General features: G+C 36.3%; 1 protein-coding gene across 9 annotated transcripts in view; it reads right to left on the minus strand.

The window, feature by feature from the left end:
• The window catches only part of RABGAP1 (RAB GTPase activating protein 1), a 206,333-nt gene that overhangs the window by 130,235 nt on the left and 57,667 nt on the right, over window positions 1-18,431 (minus strand). For all 9 annotated transcript variants that reach the window (XR_002797731.3, XR_002797732.2, XM_071217011.1 and 6 more), the window contains 7 exons: window positions 17,435-17,639; window positions 13,490-13,664; window positions 12,802-12,959; window positions 9,007-9,117; window positions 8,510-8,576; window positions 7,110-7,212; window positions 3,267-3,436 (listed from right to left, as the gene is read on the minus strand). Coding sequence is in view for 7 of the 9 variants with exons in the window: in XM_071217011.1 (XP_071073112.1) it covers window positions 3,267-3,436; window positions 7,110-7,212; window positions 8,510-8,576; window positions 9,007-9,117; window positions 12,802-12,959; window positions 13,490-13,664; window positions 17,435-17,639 (989 nt within the window). In the remaining 2 variants the exon portion in view is untranslated. The remainder of the gene's footprint in view (window positions 1-3,266; window positions 3,437-7,109; window positions 7,213-8,509; window positions 8,577-9,006; window positions 9,118-12,801; window positions 12,960-13,489; window positions 13,665-17,434; window positions 17,640-18,431) is intronic.

An 18,431-nucleotide genomic window follows, 5' to 3' on the forward strand; every position in this document is an offset into this window, starting at 1 on the left:
GCTGATGTGCGCAAGGAGTGCCATGCCACACAGGGGTGTCCCACACATAGGGGTGTCCCACACATAGGGGAGCCCCACGCGCAAGGAGTGCACCCCATGAGGAGAGCCGCCCAGCATGAAAAAAAGTGCAGGCTGCCCTAGAATGGTGCCACACACATGGATAGCTGACGCAGCAAGATGACACAACAAAAAGAAACACAGATTCCTGTGCCACTGACAACAAAAGAAGCGGACAAAAAGAACACACAGCAAATGGACACAGAGAACAGACAACTGGGACGGGGGTGGGCGGAGGAGGGAAGGGGAGAGAAATAAATAAAATAAATCTTAAAAAAAAAAAAAAAAGAATCGTTAAAAAATATGTACAAATTTCTGAAGCAAGCTACGACATGGATGAACCTTGAAGAAACTACGTCGAGTGAAATGACCCAGACACAAAAAGACAAATATTGTATGATCTTGTTTATATGAAATACCTAGAAAAAGTAAATTTCATACAGACAGAAAGAGTAGATTATAAGTTACAATGGCTGAGGGAAGGCAGAGGGATTATTGCACAATAGGTACAGAGTTTCAGTCTGAGGTGATGAAAAAGTTCAAGTACTGGATATTGGTAATGGGAAGCTGCATAATATTGTGATTTATAATTAATATTACTGAACTGTTCTTTGAAAATGGATAAAATGGGAAATACTGAATTGGATATATTTTAATACAATAAAAAGTTTGAAAGAAAATGAAGACAATGAAAGATACCAAAGAAACAAAGTCAGAGAACACACACTTCATTTTCAAAACTCACTACAAAGCTACAAGAATCAAAACATGATAAATGCATCTCTGACTGACCTGGAGCAATTAGAGTCTGCTGCTAAAGTTTCCACTGCAAGAAAAAGGTCCTCATGCTTTCTGTATGACTGGCTATAGCAGCCAAGATTGAATTGGGGGAATACAGGAAATTCTAAAAACACGGGGAGGGGAAAATGATCTTTACAACTCAGAAATAAAAAGAGCAACAACCCCAACAAACACAGCAGTACTGCTATAAGGATAGACATACAGACCAATGGAACAGAATTTAGAGTTCAGATATAAACCTCCTAAAGTCAACTGATTGTTGTTAAGGGTGCAAGGCCATTTGATGAGGAAAGAATAATCTCTTTAATAAACTTGTGCTGGCTAAATTTGATTGTCACATGCAAAAGAAGGAAGTTGAATTCCCAGCTCACACCGGATATAAAAATTAACTCATAATATATTAACAACCTAAATAAAGGAGCTATACTGATAAAACTCATAGAAGAAAATATAGTAGCAAATCTTACGATCTTGGATTTAGAAATGAATTTTTAGATAAGACACCAAATGCATAAGCAACAAAAGAAAAAATAAATTGGATTTTATCATAATTATAACCTCCTAAGGATCAAAGGACATTATCAAGGTGAAAAGACAACTTATAGGGAAGCAGACTTGGTTAGACGGTTAGGGTCTATCACATGGGAAGTCCATGGTTCAAACTCCGGGCCTCCTTGACCCGTGTGCAGTTGGACCATGCGCAGTGCTGATGCGCGCAAAGAGTGCCGTGCCACGCTGGGGTATCCCCCGTGTAGGGGAGCCCCACGCGCAAGGAGTGTGCCCAGTAAGGAGCGCTGCCCAGCGCGAAAGACAGTGCAGCCTGCCAAGGAACGGCGCCGCCCACATGGAGAGCTGACACAACAAGAAGACGCAACAAAAAGAGACAGATTCCCCTGCCGCTGACAACAAAAAAAACAGACAAAGACGACGCAGCAGCAAATAGACACAGAGAACAGACAACCGGGGCGGGTGGGGAAGGGGAGAGAAATAAATAAATAAATAAATAAATAAATCTTTAAGACAACTTATAGAATACAAGTATTTAAGAATCATATATTTGATAAAGGTTTACTATCCAGAACATATAATGAACTGATATAACTCAACAACAAAAAGATAAACAATCCAATTAAAAAAGTCAAAAGTCTTGAAAACAAATTTCTCCAAAGAACATATATAAATGGCCAATAAGCACATGAAAAGATGCTCAACATCATTAGCCAAAAGGAAAATGCAATTCAAAACAACAATGGGAAATCACTCCCCACCCACTAGCATGGCTATTATTTTTTAAATGGAGAAATAATAAGTGTTGACAAGAATCAGAGAAACTGGAAACCTTGTTTTGAGGGTGGGAATTTAAATAGTGCAGCTCCTATGGAAAACAATGCTGAAGTCCCTCAAAAACTTAAGCATATAATTAGCATATGACTCACCTTCTAGGCACACATCTCGAAAAATGAATACAAAGACTCAGATCACTGTACCCCAATGTTTGCAGCAATACTCTTCACAACAGCCAAAACAACAGTGTCCATCAACAAATGAATAAACAAAATATGGTATATACATACGATGGACTATTATTCAGCCATAAAAAGGAATGAAGTTCTCATACCAACAACACGGATGGACTTTGAAAATGTTAGACTAAAGTGAAATGAGCGAAACACAGAAAGACAAATATTGTATGACTCTACTTACATGAAATAGCTAGAATAAGCTAATTCAGAGACAGAAATTAGTTTAGAGGTTACCAAGAGCTAGAGAAATGGGGAGTCATAGCTAAATGGGTAGAGAGCTTCTATTTCGGGTGATGAAAAAGATTTTGGAAATAGTTTTTGAAATCATGGTAAATGTACCCAATATCACAGAATTTTACACTTAAAATGGCTAAAACGGCAAAATTTATGTAACATATTTTCTCAATGAAAATTAAAAAATAAAAGCAAAAGATTCAGAGACTGTGGGATGACAACTTTAAAGTCCTGAAAGCGATACTAAAAAAAAAAAAAAAAGCATTGAAAGATAAATTCTGTCAACTAAGAATCCTTTATACAGTGAAATATCCTACAGGAATGAAGGCAAAACAAAGAAATTTTCAGATGATGAGAATATGTCTTGATGAGATGTGCACCTAAAGAAAATAATAAAAAAAATTCTTCAGGCTGAAGGTAAATGATAGTAAATGAAAACTGGCTCTTTGAAAAGAAATGATGAGCAACAAAAATGTTAAATAGATGGGTAAATATAAAATATTTTATTTCCTCTTAATACATTTAAAATATACATGACTGTTTAAAGATCTCATTGATACCTTAGAACAAATGATAAATAACCCCAGAAGTTATTTCTCCTTTCTTCTTCCACTCCCACTTCCCTGCTACATTCGTAAAAAAATACAGTACCTGTTTTAGTTTCAAAAAAAAATTTTCAGTAGTACTACGCTTGCTGAAGGGCCAGAATAATCTTTCATTAGGTGAGCAAACACGGACTTTTGTTTCTAGGAGGAATCGAACAGGTTCCTGTACTTCTGTTATTACCAAATCAACAGCAGTAGTCATAAACAGCACTTTATCTGGAGAGAGAGGGGAGAACCAAGTAATAAAGATGGAAATTTACTTACTCATTTGATTGATATGTTATCACTTATTATAAACTTTGAAGGTATCTTAAGGTAAACCATCAAGTAAATAAAAATCCAAAATACTGAGATAAATAGCTGTTTTGAAAAAAAAAATTCTCTGAATTGAGAATTCTTTCCTTGGGTAGATTTGCAGAAGTGGAATTAAAGTGACAGTGGTATACATATTAAACCTTATGAAATGTACTTTCAGGTTATTTTCCAAAAGTAGGCATATGGCTTCCTTATGCCATTCTCACCAACAACAGGAATTCTCAATCTTTAAAATCTTGGTTAAAAATGGACTAATATACTGTAAAACCTTTCAACACCAATTTTCCCCCATCTATTAATCACTTCTGTGAACCACTTATTTTTATCCTTTATCCATTTATTTAATGTGGTAGACTGAGTTATGTATCCAAATTTAGATATGTTCTTAATCTTTTTTTTTTTAAGATTTATTTATTTCTCTCCCCTTCCCCCCTGCCCTGGTTGTCTGTTCTCTATGTCTATTTGCTGCGTCGTCTTCTTTGTTCGCTTCTGTTGTCAGCGGCATGGGAATCTGTGTCTCTTTTTGGGCGTCATCTTGTTGAGTCAGCTCTCAGTGTTTGCGGTACCGTTCCTGGGCAGGCTATACTTTTCTTTCATGCTGGGCGGCGCTCCTTATGGGACACACTCCTTGCACGTGGGGCAACCCTATGCGGGAACACCCCTGCGTGGCATGGCACTCCTTGCATGCAACAGCACTGCGCACAGGCCAGCTATACACGGGTCAAGGAGGCCCGGGGATTGAACCGCGGACCTCCCATGTGGTAGACAGATGCCCTAACCACTGGCCCAAGTCCACTTCCCATGTTCTTAATCTTAATTCACATTCTTGTGGGTGTGAACCTACTGTAAATAAGACCTCTTGAAGACTGTTATTTTTAGTTAAGGTGTAGTCCAACTGAAAGAGGATGGGCCTTAATCTGGATCACTGGAGGCCTTATAAAGAGAAAGCCATAGGGAAGAGAGATAAGTAGGAAGTCCACAGGATCTCTGAAGAGAAAGGGAGAACATTGCCATGGGACAGGAAAACCAGCGAAGCCCAAGGATTTTTGACAATGCTATCAACCCATGGAGGAAGCCAGCCTTTTAGCCTCTGAAACTGTGAGACAATCGATGTCCCTTGTTTAAGTCAACCCTTATTTGGTATTTGTCATAGCAGCCTAAAAAACTAAAACGTATATAGTGCTATTGATAAGAAAATAAATGAAAGCCAAAAAAAAGTTAAATAACTGTATTACTGGAGCAAAGTTTACATTTGCATGATGGACTATTATGCAACCATTTAATGACATATAGAAAGAGTAGGGAGTATTTTGGAAAAACTTAAGCACAGAATACCTCTGAAAAGTTACATAAGAAAATGGTAAAAAAGAGGGGACCTGGGGACTATAGTAGACTTAACTTTTCCCTATACACCTCCTCGTATTTAAAAAAATTTTAACTACATGTATATGTACTACCTCTCAAAAAAATATTGTGTATCTTCTTGTACTAAAATGCCTATTTTAGTAGGGAAAGGGGAGAGGATGTTTGGTGTATGGGAGTCCCCTATATGGTGAATGCGACTTTACTGTGACTTAAAACTTATATGAAGACAAAAAAGAAAAAAAAAAAAAAAAAGACTCTGGGGAAGAAATAGAAGAAAATCTCACTGTATATATATGCTGACAGATATTACAGTGATGAAAGGCAAAATGTCAAAAATTGTTTGTAATATTTTTCAATTTTTGTAATATCCCAATTTTTTTCACTTTTAGTTTTAAATTTTCTAAATTATTACGTATTTTATATATTTCTTCTGTTTAAACCTATCATTATTATTTCATTTTCCTCAAACTGTATTTGGTGATATGTTGGGCTTCATTTCTGAAGAAGTTTTGGATCAAAGAAGGGTTACAACTATGTCAGGGGAGGATCACTGGTGTGGGTTGTCAGTGATAGGGGACACGTGGGAGGAAGTTTACCAAGGCATACATAAAAGGTATATAAATGTGTTCAAGTGTTCATGGGGCATTATCACAGTGGGAAGAGATTTACACAATTGAAAGAATACTGTATTTCCATCCTGGGGAGTTCTGCCACATTCTCTAACGGAATAGCAATTATTACCCACTTACAGGGACAATGAACAGAGTCCATTGATAGGCCACTGATATTTATGACTATCCTTATGACCCTTTGTCCTAGAAGTTGCAACACAACCTAGTGTTGTAAGATGCCTAAGAGTTACCTCCTGAGAGCTTCCCTGTTGCTCAAATGTGGCCTCTCTCTGAGCCAAACTCAGCATATAATGCATCATCTTCCCACAGTATGGGACATGACTCACAGGTATGAGCCTCCCTGGCACTGAGGGATTATTACCATACTCCAACAAGCAATGCAACTGGAAAAAGACCTTAAATAAAATGGGGAAAAGGTAAAGACAAATTACATTACTAATTGACTTCAAAATGAGTCAGTATGTCTTCCCAGAGGTAACACTTATGCATGTCTCAGCAGGTCTCATAGATAGTCAAAGTATCTATCCCCAAATAATGGGGTCTCCTGAGGGCTCTGGAGACAACCAGGTCCTATGGTCATGGCAGATAGCTCTGGTGGTTAATGCCTTGCCAGTGGGCCCTACTTTGGAGTCTTTGCTCCCTAGTGTGACAGAGATGGACTCATATATGAATTCTCTATACATGCCACTTCTGTCCCCTTTTTTTGAACCTACAGTTGCTGCTGGAGTTGGTAAGTGTATGTCCAAGAGACTTGAATCTCTGGGCTTGTCCATGTGCCAGCTAGGCCCTAAGCCTCAGAAGAGATTAAACACTTACACTTGAGTTCATTGGACTCACCCAGAACAACTAACAAGTAGGTGAGGATGTACAACCAACACACCAAGGAACCAAGAGAGTCTATAACTGCAAGCAAGAGACCCCTATCTATCACCTGTATGGGACTAAATACCCCCCTCAATTAGAGGTGGAATGTGCATCACCATCCCAAATCCTCGGGATTAGGGAATAAATTATGGACTAGAGTGGACTTACTAGTATTCTACTAAAGACATATTGTGATTCTAGCAATGGAAGAAATTATATCATTAGTGTGGAGACAGTAGCCAGTGGAGATGCTGAAGTCAGGGAGAGGAACAAAGATGTGTAATACGGGGGCAATTTCAGTACTTGGAATTGTCCTGAGATACATTGCAAAGACAGATATAAGTCAGATATATGTGGCCATAACCTACAGAAATGAGTGGGAGAGAGTATAAACTAGAATGTAAACTATAATCCATGATTAGTGGCAATATTCCAAAATGTGTTCACAATTGCAATGAATGTACCACACTAAAGAAGAAAGTAGTTAATGTTGGGAAGGGTGGGGGGTATGGGGAGTGGGGCATATGGGAATCCCTTACTTTTTTTTTTGGTAACATTTTATGTAATCTAAGTATCTTCTAAAAATAAATAAAAAACATAATTTAAAAAATTAATGAATAAAATGGCTGTTTTTATGTTGTCATACAATACATGATGTCAACAATCAGAGTACTATTATGTGAAATGAATGACACAGTTTTAGGAGTCATTACCTTTAGGAGTTTCTTCATTTACAACTTGAAAATGTGGAGATTTTGGATTCCAGCTCCCAGTAATAACATAGGACTTTCCATCTGAACTTTTGCCCATAGATTCCTAAAGAAAAGAATAAAAACAAACATTAAGTTAAAGTGATATAGGGCCAGGATAGCTCAGTTGGGATAGCGTTAGAATGAAGTTAAAGTGAGTCAACCGCTAATCCTAATTTTGCTGCCTTTAAAAATACATTGAAATATATATATATATAAAAATTGAAGGAGTTGAGGAAAGATAAGAATATGAAAGAGGATAAGGTTTTTTTTAAAAAAAGTACTAGTGTATGTGAATGATTACAGAATTAAAGATGTTACGATTATTTCTGCAATTGTCCCTGAAAAATTTTATGTAATGTGAACATCAGTAAATCAAATAAAATTATAAAAATATTAGAGAACTTCTCTACCAAACTTCTATGTTGAATTCTTCTGTCAAGTGAATAATTAGCAAATAATTTTTATAGTTTTACAAATAAAGACATTCATATAATAGTAATAATATTAAAATAACCTACCATTTGTTGAACATCATAGTTTACAAAGAATTCTCTCATAAATTTTCCTTTAATTCTTACATAAACCCTATGTGATAAATAATTATTATCCCGACTAAATAGTTAAGAAACCAGTTTGTAGGGAGCGGTTATAGCTCAGTGGTTGAGTGCTTGTTTCCCACGTATGAGGTCCCAGGTTCAATCCCTGGTACCTCCAAAACAAAACAAAAAGCCAGTTTGAGACTAAGCAGGTAGTTATTCTATACCAGACTAGTAAACTTCAAGTCAGAAACAAGGGAATTCTCTTATTTTTGTAATATTGCTGTCTAGCTTACAAGAACACCTTTTTTTTTTTTATTTATTCCTCTCCGCCCCTCCCAGTTGTCTGCTCTCTGTGCCCATTCGCTGTGTGTTCTTCTGTGACCGCTTCTATCCTTATCACCGGCACCAGGAATCCGTGTTTCTTTTTTTGTTATTGTTGCATCATCTTCTTGTGTCAGCTCTCTGTGTATGCAGCGCCATTCTTGGGCAAGCTGCACTTTGTTTCACGTTGTGTGGCTCTCCTTATGGGGCACACTCCTTGCGCGTGGGGCTTCCTTACGTGGAGGGCCAACCCTGCATGGCATGGCACTCCTTGCGTGCATCAGACCTGCACATGGGCCAGCTACACACGGGTCAAGTAGGCCCCGGGTTTGAACTACGGACCTCCCATGTGGTAGGCGGACGCCCTATCCATTGGGCCAAGTCCGCTTCCCACAAGAACACCTTTATGATAATATTTTTATAATAGATTCAAAGACATAAAGTAACCAATCTTGAATGAAGAAATAGTATATAATCTTTCACTTAAAAAAAAAATCTTACCAAATCTAACAAGTGCATGTCACTATTTCGTACATCTTTTCCTGGGCTAAGGAGAAGACCAAAACATCTGCAAAATAAGAACTCACATTAATTTGGAAAAAAGAAAACATAAAAGAATGTGTAACTGAGCCACTTAAAAAACTTTACTGATGGGGAAAAAAAGAATACAGTAGAAGCCAATAAATTAGCATTGGCAAAATTATAATTCTTACTTCTTTATAATAATTATGATTGCTTCTTGGCTAAGATCAAGTATATAGTACAGTAATTGAGGTAGGCACATTCTATGTTTTACCTTTAACTATCAAATAGTTGAAATTAGCAGGGACGGAGGATTTATACAAAGAGGATGAAGCAATTATTCCCTTATTAACCAAAGCATTTGCTAAGAAATAAATAAAATACTTTGCAAATAATTTTATAAATACATCATATAACTACTCCATTTGATACAAATCAAAACTGATAGCTATGTTCTACTTAATAAAAAGGCTTACCTTTCAATGGCAAGTTCTTTATTTGTTGTTTGCTGCACTGAGATGACAATCTTCTTATCAATTCCTTGACGCAGTTTAAAGCATTGTCTGTCTTTATCTTTGGGAACTGCACTGTAGAGCAAGACATTTTAATAATTTTGAAAAGTATTTTCTTATTAAATATACTAGAACAAATTAAAAAAAAAAAGATCTTGAACATCTGATTCCTATCTGTGCCTAGTTTTCAAATAATAATAAAATTATAATCTGCCTCTTGATAGAAAAATATTGGTTTATATAGGACAGCATTTAATCCACTAAAATTTTTATAAAAGCTAGAAAAACCACTCTTCTGCCTCCTAAAATGTGGCTTTAGTTCTCTGTCTTTTGTTGCTATAAAAATTAAATTAGATATTTGTAAAGCACCTAGCAGGTATTTGACACATAGGCACTCAAAAAAAAAAAACCAAAACTGGTTACTTTTCTTTATATTTGGTAACTGGTGTTTTCAAAGACATAATTATTTCCTTGCTTAAATAAATAATGGAAGAAAAGATATGCAATGACAGATTCTTTGAATTTCAACAACACAAGGATGCCTTTAAAAATAATAATGATGAAATGAGTAACTTTAAGCCGTTACCTAACACTTTTCCTTACAGAGTGTTAATCTTATAAACCTTTGCAGTAATTATAAAAATACTAACAATATAATTTTTAAAATTATTTAAGTCAAAATGTAAAAAATATTCTTAAAACGCCAGTTTACGGAAATAATGCATCTCCCATAAACCACTTTCTCTCGATTCTTAGTTCTTCAATGCAAACATCTGCCTACAGCAATCAAATATAATTTGTGTCTTGTTTCTGCACAACTTTAAGATAATGGCAACAGTATGGGGAAGATGGTGTATGAGTAGGCAGGCAGGGCTCAACTCTCTCACAAAAACAACAGAGAAAGGGCCAAAAGCTGTCTGAGGGACCTGCTTTTGGGGGTCAGCAGGCTAGGACAGTGCTGTGCAGCTCGCAGTAGGGCCAAGGACAGAGAGATGAAGAACCCAAAACAACAACCCTTTCCAACCCCGAGGCAACTGGAAAGAGCTCCCATCCCAGACCCCTCAAGACATTAAGCTTGGATAAAACCTGTGACTCACTGCAGCTGACTGAGAGGGCAACAGATGTCTTCTTCCCTGTCAGCTGTTACAAGAGAAGAGGGAGGGTGAGTCAGAGGGCTCCTATTCAGTGAATTTTGAATCTCAGCTTTCGCCAGAAAAGAAAAACCAGAAAGCAGAGGTTGAAAGACACACCTCTATGGAAAGGTTTGCCAAAGAGTGCCATCTGCTGGCAAAGCAAGAAACTGCAAGGAGAAAAACTTGTTAGCTCTCTTTTGTCCCCTGGGAGAAAGTCTGCACATCATTAGTGAGTCCCTGGCCAAATTTTGATAACCTAAGCTGCACAATTTTAAAGATTTAAAGCACATTAAATCGAAAATCAAAAAGAGCTGGGGAGAAAAAAAACACCATGCAAGAGAGAAATTGATCATCAGAGTAATTCACCAATAAATTCAGATGCCTAGACATCAACAGAAAATTACAAGCCATACTAGGAAAGAGATGGTCCAGCCAAAGGACCAAACCAAATATGCTGACATGACACAGGATTTAAGACAACTAATCAAGTATAATCACAAAAATCTAATAAATCAATTCAAAAAATTAAAAGAAAATAACCAAAGAGATAAGTATAATAAGAAAACAGTGGGGGAAGCGGACTTGGCCCAACAGATAGGGCGTCCAACTATCACATGGGAAGGTCCCAGTTCAAACCCTGGGCCTCCTTGACCTGTGTGGAGCTGGCCCATGCACAGTGCTGATGCGCGCAAGGAGTGCCGTGCCATGCAGGGTGTCCCCGCGTAGGGGAGCCCCACGCGCAAGGAGTGCGCCCCGTAAGGAAAGCCACCCAGTGCCAAAGAAAGTGCAGCCTGCCTAAGAATGGCGCCGCCCACATGGAGAAATGACACAACAAGATGACCAGGCAAAAAGAAACACAGATTCCCATGCTGCTGACAACAACAGAAGCGGACAAAGACGACGCAGCAAATACACACAGAGAACTGGGGGGGGGGGGGGAGAAATAAATAAATCTAAAATTAAAAAAAAAAAGAACATTTATGTTAATAACTCTTTGGGTGCCTCAATGTTAACTCCTGTAGATAAATTCCAAGACATGTTACAGAATTACTAGATAAAAATAATTCTGTTTGAAAAGAATGACAAGTTCAAATATGAAAAAGAAAGGAATACTCTTATGATTTCATCATTAGGTTAATAAGTTATTTTAAACACTATTATTTACTACAAACTGCAAATTCAGTAAAACTATACAAGATAAAGAGAAGTCCAAACAAATGTGAAAAGCAAATCTGACCATCAAGGGATTTTTTGTAATAACATTTCCTAATTTAAGGGGGGACAGAACAGGGAAATTTGTGACCATTCTACCTTGAATAAGCTTAAATCTCACAAGGGAGAAGAGTTACCCTAGTGTTTCTCTTTTGAGAGATATCAGAAATCTTTCATATTCATAACTGGAATTTACAGACAAAATCTGTATAAATATTCAGTTAATGAAAAATAAGTGCAGTTTGAAGAACCTATTTATTTCTTAGAAGAGAAAAAATTAAGAACTTTACAGATTATAATTTCCACTTCCCAGGAAGGGAATGTCTACTGAAGTATTACCTCAGTGTTGCTATGAAAACAGAAATATATTTAAGGATAAAGCACAATACATCATACTCTAGTGTTCTAAATCAAAGTTGAAATTGCATTGTATACTAAATTGGACACCAGATGGCAAGACAATTCCAAAGTCTTTGAATGGAGAGCAAGAGTTACCAATTTTCCTCATAAATGATCCAATCATTGCACTTTTTAAATGAAAAGCAGAATATTAGAAACTATTCATATTTTAATGTAGTTTTATTTCACTCATTTGATGAGGCAGTAATGGAGGAAAGAGACTATTAAATAAAACCATTGAAAATGATCCCAAGAAGTACTGATTTTGTGATTTGGCTATGGAGGAAAAAGGGAAAAGAAAAAATCAGTCATCCTACAACCATGAAATTTTAGAGTTAGAAAGGATCTTAGAGCCTGGACACCTCATTTAATAAATAAACTACTACCAGGATATGTTAAAGTGATTCTGAAAAGGTCACATAGTTAATAGTACTGATAATGAAACAAATTTTTTTTCTATTCCAGGGTTCTTTCCCACATTCAAAGAAGTATCATACTGCTTAAAAACCAAAAAGTTATTTCTAACCATACAGGGAAGATTAGACTTCCAGCAAAATCCTCATTTCTCCTCTTCCAATGTGTTCAGATAAACTTCAATGATAAAACTTGGTTTCTAAAGTATTAAGCTTTTAAGATTATTAAAACAAACCAAACAAACAAACAAACAAACAAAAAAATATATAGCTACAAATCCAACTGACAGCTTTTGCTATATTTCATGTCAGGAGTCAGCCAGCTTCTTTGAAGTCTGACTAAAAGAATATTATAAAATGACAAAATTCCTGACAAGAAAGAACTTTTAAATTCTTCAAATCTTGCCTCTGCAAAATTTGCTTTTTCTTTTCCATCATATAAGTTAAAAAAAAAAAAAGTTAAAAAAAAAAAACCTACTGGTAAAAGTAATCATTTTATAGTATGAAAATTATATAAATCTGGCCTAGAGTCTCCCTTGAAAAACAAACAATATACCATGTTAATACAAATTCAAAGAAAACAAATAAAAAAATATGCCTACCTAAAATAACCTTTACCATCATCTTCTTTTATTTCTAAAGACACAGAAAAGGTAAAGATGTCACTGTCAGGTGTCTCGGGTGCAGCAGTGGCTGAAAGTGGAGTCTGTTTAGAAGAACGGCGGAAGGCAGTGGCAAAACTATAAAGTATCCGGCTTACCTAGAGTCACAATAACCAGACAAATAGGCTGTTATCACAAATACAAAATACTGTTACTAAAGCTGGAAGGCTTTGTCAGGAGGTTGGGAAGATGGAGTTTATATATTTTGTCTACTTATTTCTTTTGGTAAATTATCTAATGTATTAGGCCTATGAAGCAAGCAACTCTAAAAAAATGCCTAGAAAAGGGTCTTTGAAAGAAATGGTTGTAAATACTTGAAACCAAAATTATTTATGAAATTATCTGAGCATATGTCTCTGTAGTAAAAATAATCTTAAGTTTAGCTCAAAACAAATGATTTCCAAACGTGTTATTGTTAGAAAATGATGTCTACATAACCCAATCAAAAAGCAGTTGATTGGTTCTATCTAATACTCTTAGTATAAGTGAGGTTCTGATTAACCAGACTTTCACTTTGTTTATATTTAAACCCATTGGTTGGAATCACTAAAGTACCAGCTTTAAACAATTCAGCCTAGGAGGGCACTAATGAAATTTCACTTGCAGGCAGTCTTCACTTAGGACTTACAGCTTCTTGTATTTCACACCGGAAGACATGTATTCTAAAGAGCTCCGCATTGTAATGGCTTTCAGTGAAAGCAAAACAGTCACTCTCAGGAGTTCCATCATGCCCTCTGACACAGAAGAGGATTTTGTAGATAGGGTAGTTTGCTATTTCAGTGTTTGTCTGAGGATCTAAGAGTCTGTTTAGGAATAAAAACATATAAAGAGATCAGAGAAATTATGGACAATTTGTACTACATCCATATCAGGATTCAAGACTCATCTTTTTTGTAAGAAAATTATGCAAGCCATTTTTAGTATGCTAATCATATTCACCTTAAATCCCAATAAAAAAGCATTACATGGATTCCTGAAGTTGTTGATTAGACAGTTCCAACTAATAAAAACTATATGGTCTCATGTTTTGGGGAAGCAAACAAGGAAGATATAAACAAATCAATAAGCACTTATGTTTCCTGAATAGTCTGTAACTAACTAAAGACTAGATAAATGGGAAGCGGACGTGGCTCAACTGATAGTGTGTCCGTCTAACATTATCGAGGGCCCAAGGTTTGATACCCAGGGCCTCCTGACCTATGTGGTAAGCTGGCCCATGCACAATGCTGCCACACGCAAGGAGTGCTGTGCCACATAAGGGCGTCCCCATGTAGGGGTGCCCCACACTCAAGGTGTGTGCCACGCAAGGAGAGCTGCCCCATGTGAAAAAAGCGCAGCCAGCCCAGGAATGGTGCCACACACAAGCAGAGCTGACACAGCAAGATGATGCAACAAAAAAGAGACAGTTTCCCAGTGCTGCCTGATATGCAAGCAGATGCAGAAGAACACACAGCAAATGGACACATAGAGCAGACAATGGTGGGGAAGGGGAGAGAAATAAATAAAATAAATCTTTAAAAAAAAAAAAGACCAGATATACGGGTAGCCTATCAAAACAGATAAAGGTATACTTCTTATTTTTCCTAATGTGGTCATTATTGAAAAATCAAACCAAACCCATGTTCTCTCCAGAATGAAACTTTTATTTTTTTAAATTCAAGGCAAATAAGGGGAGAGGGATAATACAAAGTTGTTAACTTCTTAAAACAATCAAAATTAATAAAAGCAAAAGAATGCCATTCATTCCAAATCAAAGGGATGTTATTCATTCAAAAATCTATTCACTCAACAAATATTTATGTGACAACTACGACATGCCAGACTCTGTTCTAGACACTGAGGACAAAATTATCAAAGCCTGAAAGAACAACATTGTATGGACAAGGCCATGGATTGGGAAAGCACAGGGGGCCTTAAGCATAATGGAAATAACTACGAAGGTTACATAATCCACACTCAAACACGCTTTAATAAAAACTCTGAAACCTGGGTCAAGACAGACTAGTTTCCTCACTTCTTTTAATGAATGAAAATATTAAGACAAAATAAAACTTCAGTCGAACAAATGAGTATTGACTAAGAAGCATTCAGAAATGAGCACTAAACACATTTTATTAAAAGTTTCACTCAATAAATACAAATAGGATCTGTGAGTCTCTGTGAAATACTTCTTTAAATACTCAAGAGAAGAATTACACATGCAGATGACCAGAATAGTAAATATTTAACTACCATTATCCACATACAGCTACTATGCCTCCACTACCGTGAAAATACCAAATGCTTCTTAGAGTACTGAGAAACACATACTCTCATATACTGCTGATAAAAGTATAAATGGCATCAGTATTTCTACTCTTTGGCAATTTATAAAAAGCAATAAAAATGGGCAAACCTTTGATGCAATAAGGAATTTATCCTAAAGAAATAAAAAGATTTAGCTAAAAAATATCTATTTATAAGAAAATTATAAGTAAAGCACTTATGGGGTAGTGACTTAAGAGCTTAATTAATATTACTATTATTAGTGCTTTTCTCAAAAAAATAACTAAACTGTTTAAACAAAGGAAATTAGTCAATTATGTAAAATCCATTCACATAGCCATTAGAGGTTAAGATTTTTAATCTTACTTGTTGATATGGAAAGAGGGCCACAACATAAAACTAAGTGAAGAAACCAGGCTACAAGATGGTATGTATAATTCTTTTGCTGTTAAAAATGTCAACTCTAAGAGTTGTATCATTTTAATGCATATATTTGTATGTTATTTACACACTTAAAAAGACCGAAACAGGAAGCGGATTTGGTCCAACGGATAGGGCATCCGCCTACCACATGGAAGGTCCAAGGTTCAAACCCAGGGCCATCTGACCCATGTGATGAGCTGGCCCACGCGCAGTGCTAATGCACACAAGGAGTGTCGTGACATGCAGGGGTGTCCCCCGCGTAGAGGAGCCCCATGCGCAAGGAGTGCGCCCCGTAAGGAGAGCCGCCCAGCATGAAAAAAGTGCAGCCTGCCCATGAGTGGCACCGCACACACCAAGAGCTGATGCAGCAAGATGACGCAACTAAAACAAGACACAGATTCTGGGTGCTGCTGAGAAGAACACAAGCAGACACAAGAACACACAGCAAATGGACATAGAGAGCAGAAACTGGGGGTGGGGCAGGGAAGGGGAGAGAAATAAATAAAAACTAAATCTTTAAAAAAAAAAAAGACATAAACACATACACATATACAAAGAGGGTCTTAATAAACTAAGATGTTAACTGCATCTACCAAGGGGAGAGTAGATTTTTTTATTTCCTTTTTTGGTTGGCCTTCTTTGATTTTCTGAATAAGTATGTAGCTTTTGTAACAGGAAAAAAGGTGATTTTATGTTAGCTGCATTCAGCTAATTAGCAATTCTGTTTTAATCTGGCTGATAAAAAATATCTGATTGGCTATTTTAAATATTTTTAATTTGTTATATTTAGTAAAAATAGCCAGTGCCAAGAGACTTCTATGAGACTCACTTCCATCTTAACAATTAAGGGATAGGCACTATTACAAAGTGTTAAGAATATGGTGCTGCATGGGAAAAATACAACTAAAACAACTTCTGTCTACATTTAACAGCAATATTGTAATATTCTTGCATCTATGTCAAAGAAAGTACTACATCAATGCTAAGGGTCAATAATAGGGGGGTATAGGATTTTTTTCTTTTGGGCTAAGGAAAATGTTAAAAAATTTACTGAGGTGATGACTGCACAACTCTGTGATCAAAGTGAGATTCACTGAGTATACACTTTGGATGGCCTATACAAGGCACAATAAACCATATGGTGGATGGTAGACGATGGTTAAAAGTACAAATATGAGAACATTCTCTCATGAACTATAACTAATGTACAATATTAATGCATGGTGTTAAAAATAATGAAGAGGGAAGGGTGTATGGAAAAAATATACCAAATGTAAGCTATGGACAATAGTAAGTAGTAATATTTTGATAATGTTCTTTCATAACCTGCAACAAATGCTCCAAAACAATGCAAGGTGTTGGTAGAGGGGTGATCGATGGAAATTCTGCGCATTATGCATGATTCTTCTCAAGTTCACAACTTCTCTAATTCAAAAATATATATATATTAAAAATAATTATGGGGCTTGACTAAAAGAGTTAATATTATCAACACATTTGTTCTGTTTTCTTTAGTTTGAGTTTTGTTCTTTTCTAACAGATTTTTGTAATTTCCAAAACCAGCAGGAACATTCCATATTGAACTAATGTGTCCTGCTAGTATTTATATTAGGGAAACATGGAAAATATAAGCTAAATTGTTTCGTACACTCTCAGGAAAATATATTTCAATTATCTCCAAAACACTGAAATTTTTATTGTGCTGAGCGTAATTGGGCTGGGGAGAATATTTTAAAAATTATCACAAATCAGTGACCATTTTCATGAAGGCAGCAATTCTTGGAAAACATACCATAAATGCCCCAAAAATACCATTACATAAATAAAATAATTTTGTTCACTAATACTTCTTTCCAAAACGTCTCATTCAAGGAGCCGATCTTACCTCACAATTCCTTCAGATACATTCGGTACTGAAAGGGTTACATCTAGTGAAATCTGACACTGGCTTCTTAAGATGGACATCATCCTTAAGGCTTCAACTTCACTCCTGGGAGCATTTACTGAGGCACAGCCTAAATAAGTAAGTTTACTGAAAACTACACTGTCTTCATCAGCTATAGGTGTGAAAGGACTTGATGGTTCAGAATCTGAAAGAAACAATGGAGACGATTATTTCTGCTTGATACTGTTGATAGGAATAGCAAGTAAAAATCTATAAGTACTAATTAGATAATGTCATAGCTCTAGAAGCAATGTTCCACGAAAGTCAGAAGTTTCACACTAGAACTCTTGTTACTAACACCAAAATTTTCAGATCTTGCTCTAACATTAGTTCCAAACCTAAAAAATGACCTGAGATTCAGATCTAATTCATCTTCCTGCCTTTATTTTGACTTTATAATTTGCTTTCAGGCCAAATATAAATTTTAGTATTTTACCACTCTGTAAAAAATCCTGTATCTGATCTGTCTTCTCTCTGATCCGTACTGCTATAATTATTTTTCTTATTCGTGATTTTAACCACTTTATTGTGTTTACTCAGTCTCCTTGCTTTCCTTTTTCCAAAGACAAACTACAATTTCAACACCCTAACAGTCTTTATAATTGGCCTTTTCCTCCCTTCCTGCTATGCTTTTCCACTCACTTATTCTAGTCTCCCTCTTTCGACTTGGCAACTATTCCAATAAAGTAACAGAATCCTGGAGGAAACATCTGTTCACCAAGTGTCAGCCCCTCCATTTCTCCAACATACACCTCTAATTCCTTCCTGGAAAAATCTTCAAGTAATCTCAAAAAATATTCCCTTAGTGTCACTGAACTTCTGTTTCTCTTTTTATGGTTCAACTGAAACCATTTAAAAGGAAATCAGAATGGCATATGTATTTACTCTCTCATAAACCCCTAGATCTAGAAATTTAGAGATTCCAGAGAACACAGGA

This window comes from Dasypus novemcinctus, chromosome 8, assembly GCF_030445035.2.
Source record: "Dasypus novemcinctus isolate mDasNov1 chromosome 8, mDasNov1.1.hap2, whole genome shotgun sequence".
NCBI classification, from domain to species: Eukaryota; Metazoa; Chordata; class Mammalia; order Cingulata; family Dasypodidae; genus Dasypus; species Dasypus novemcinctus.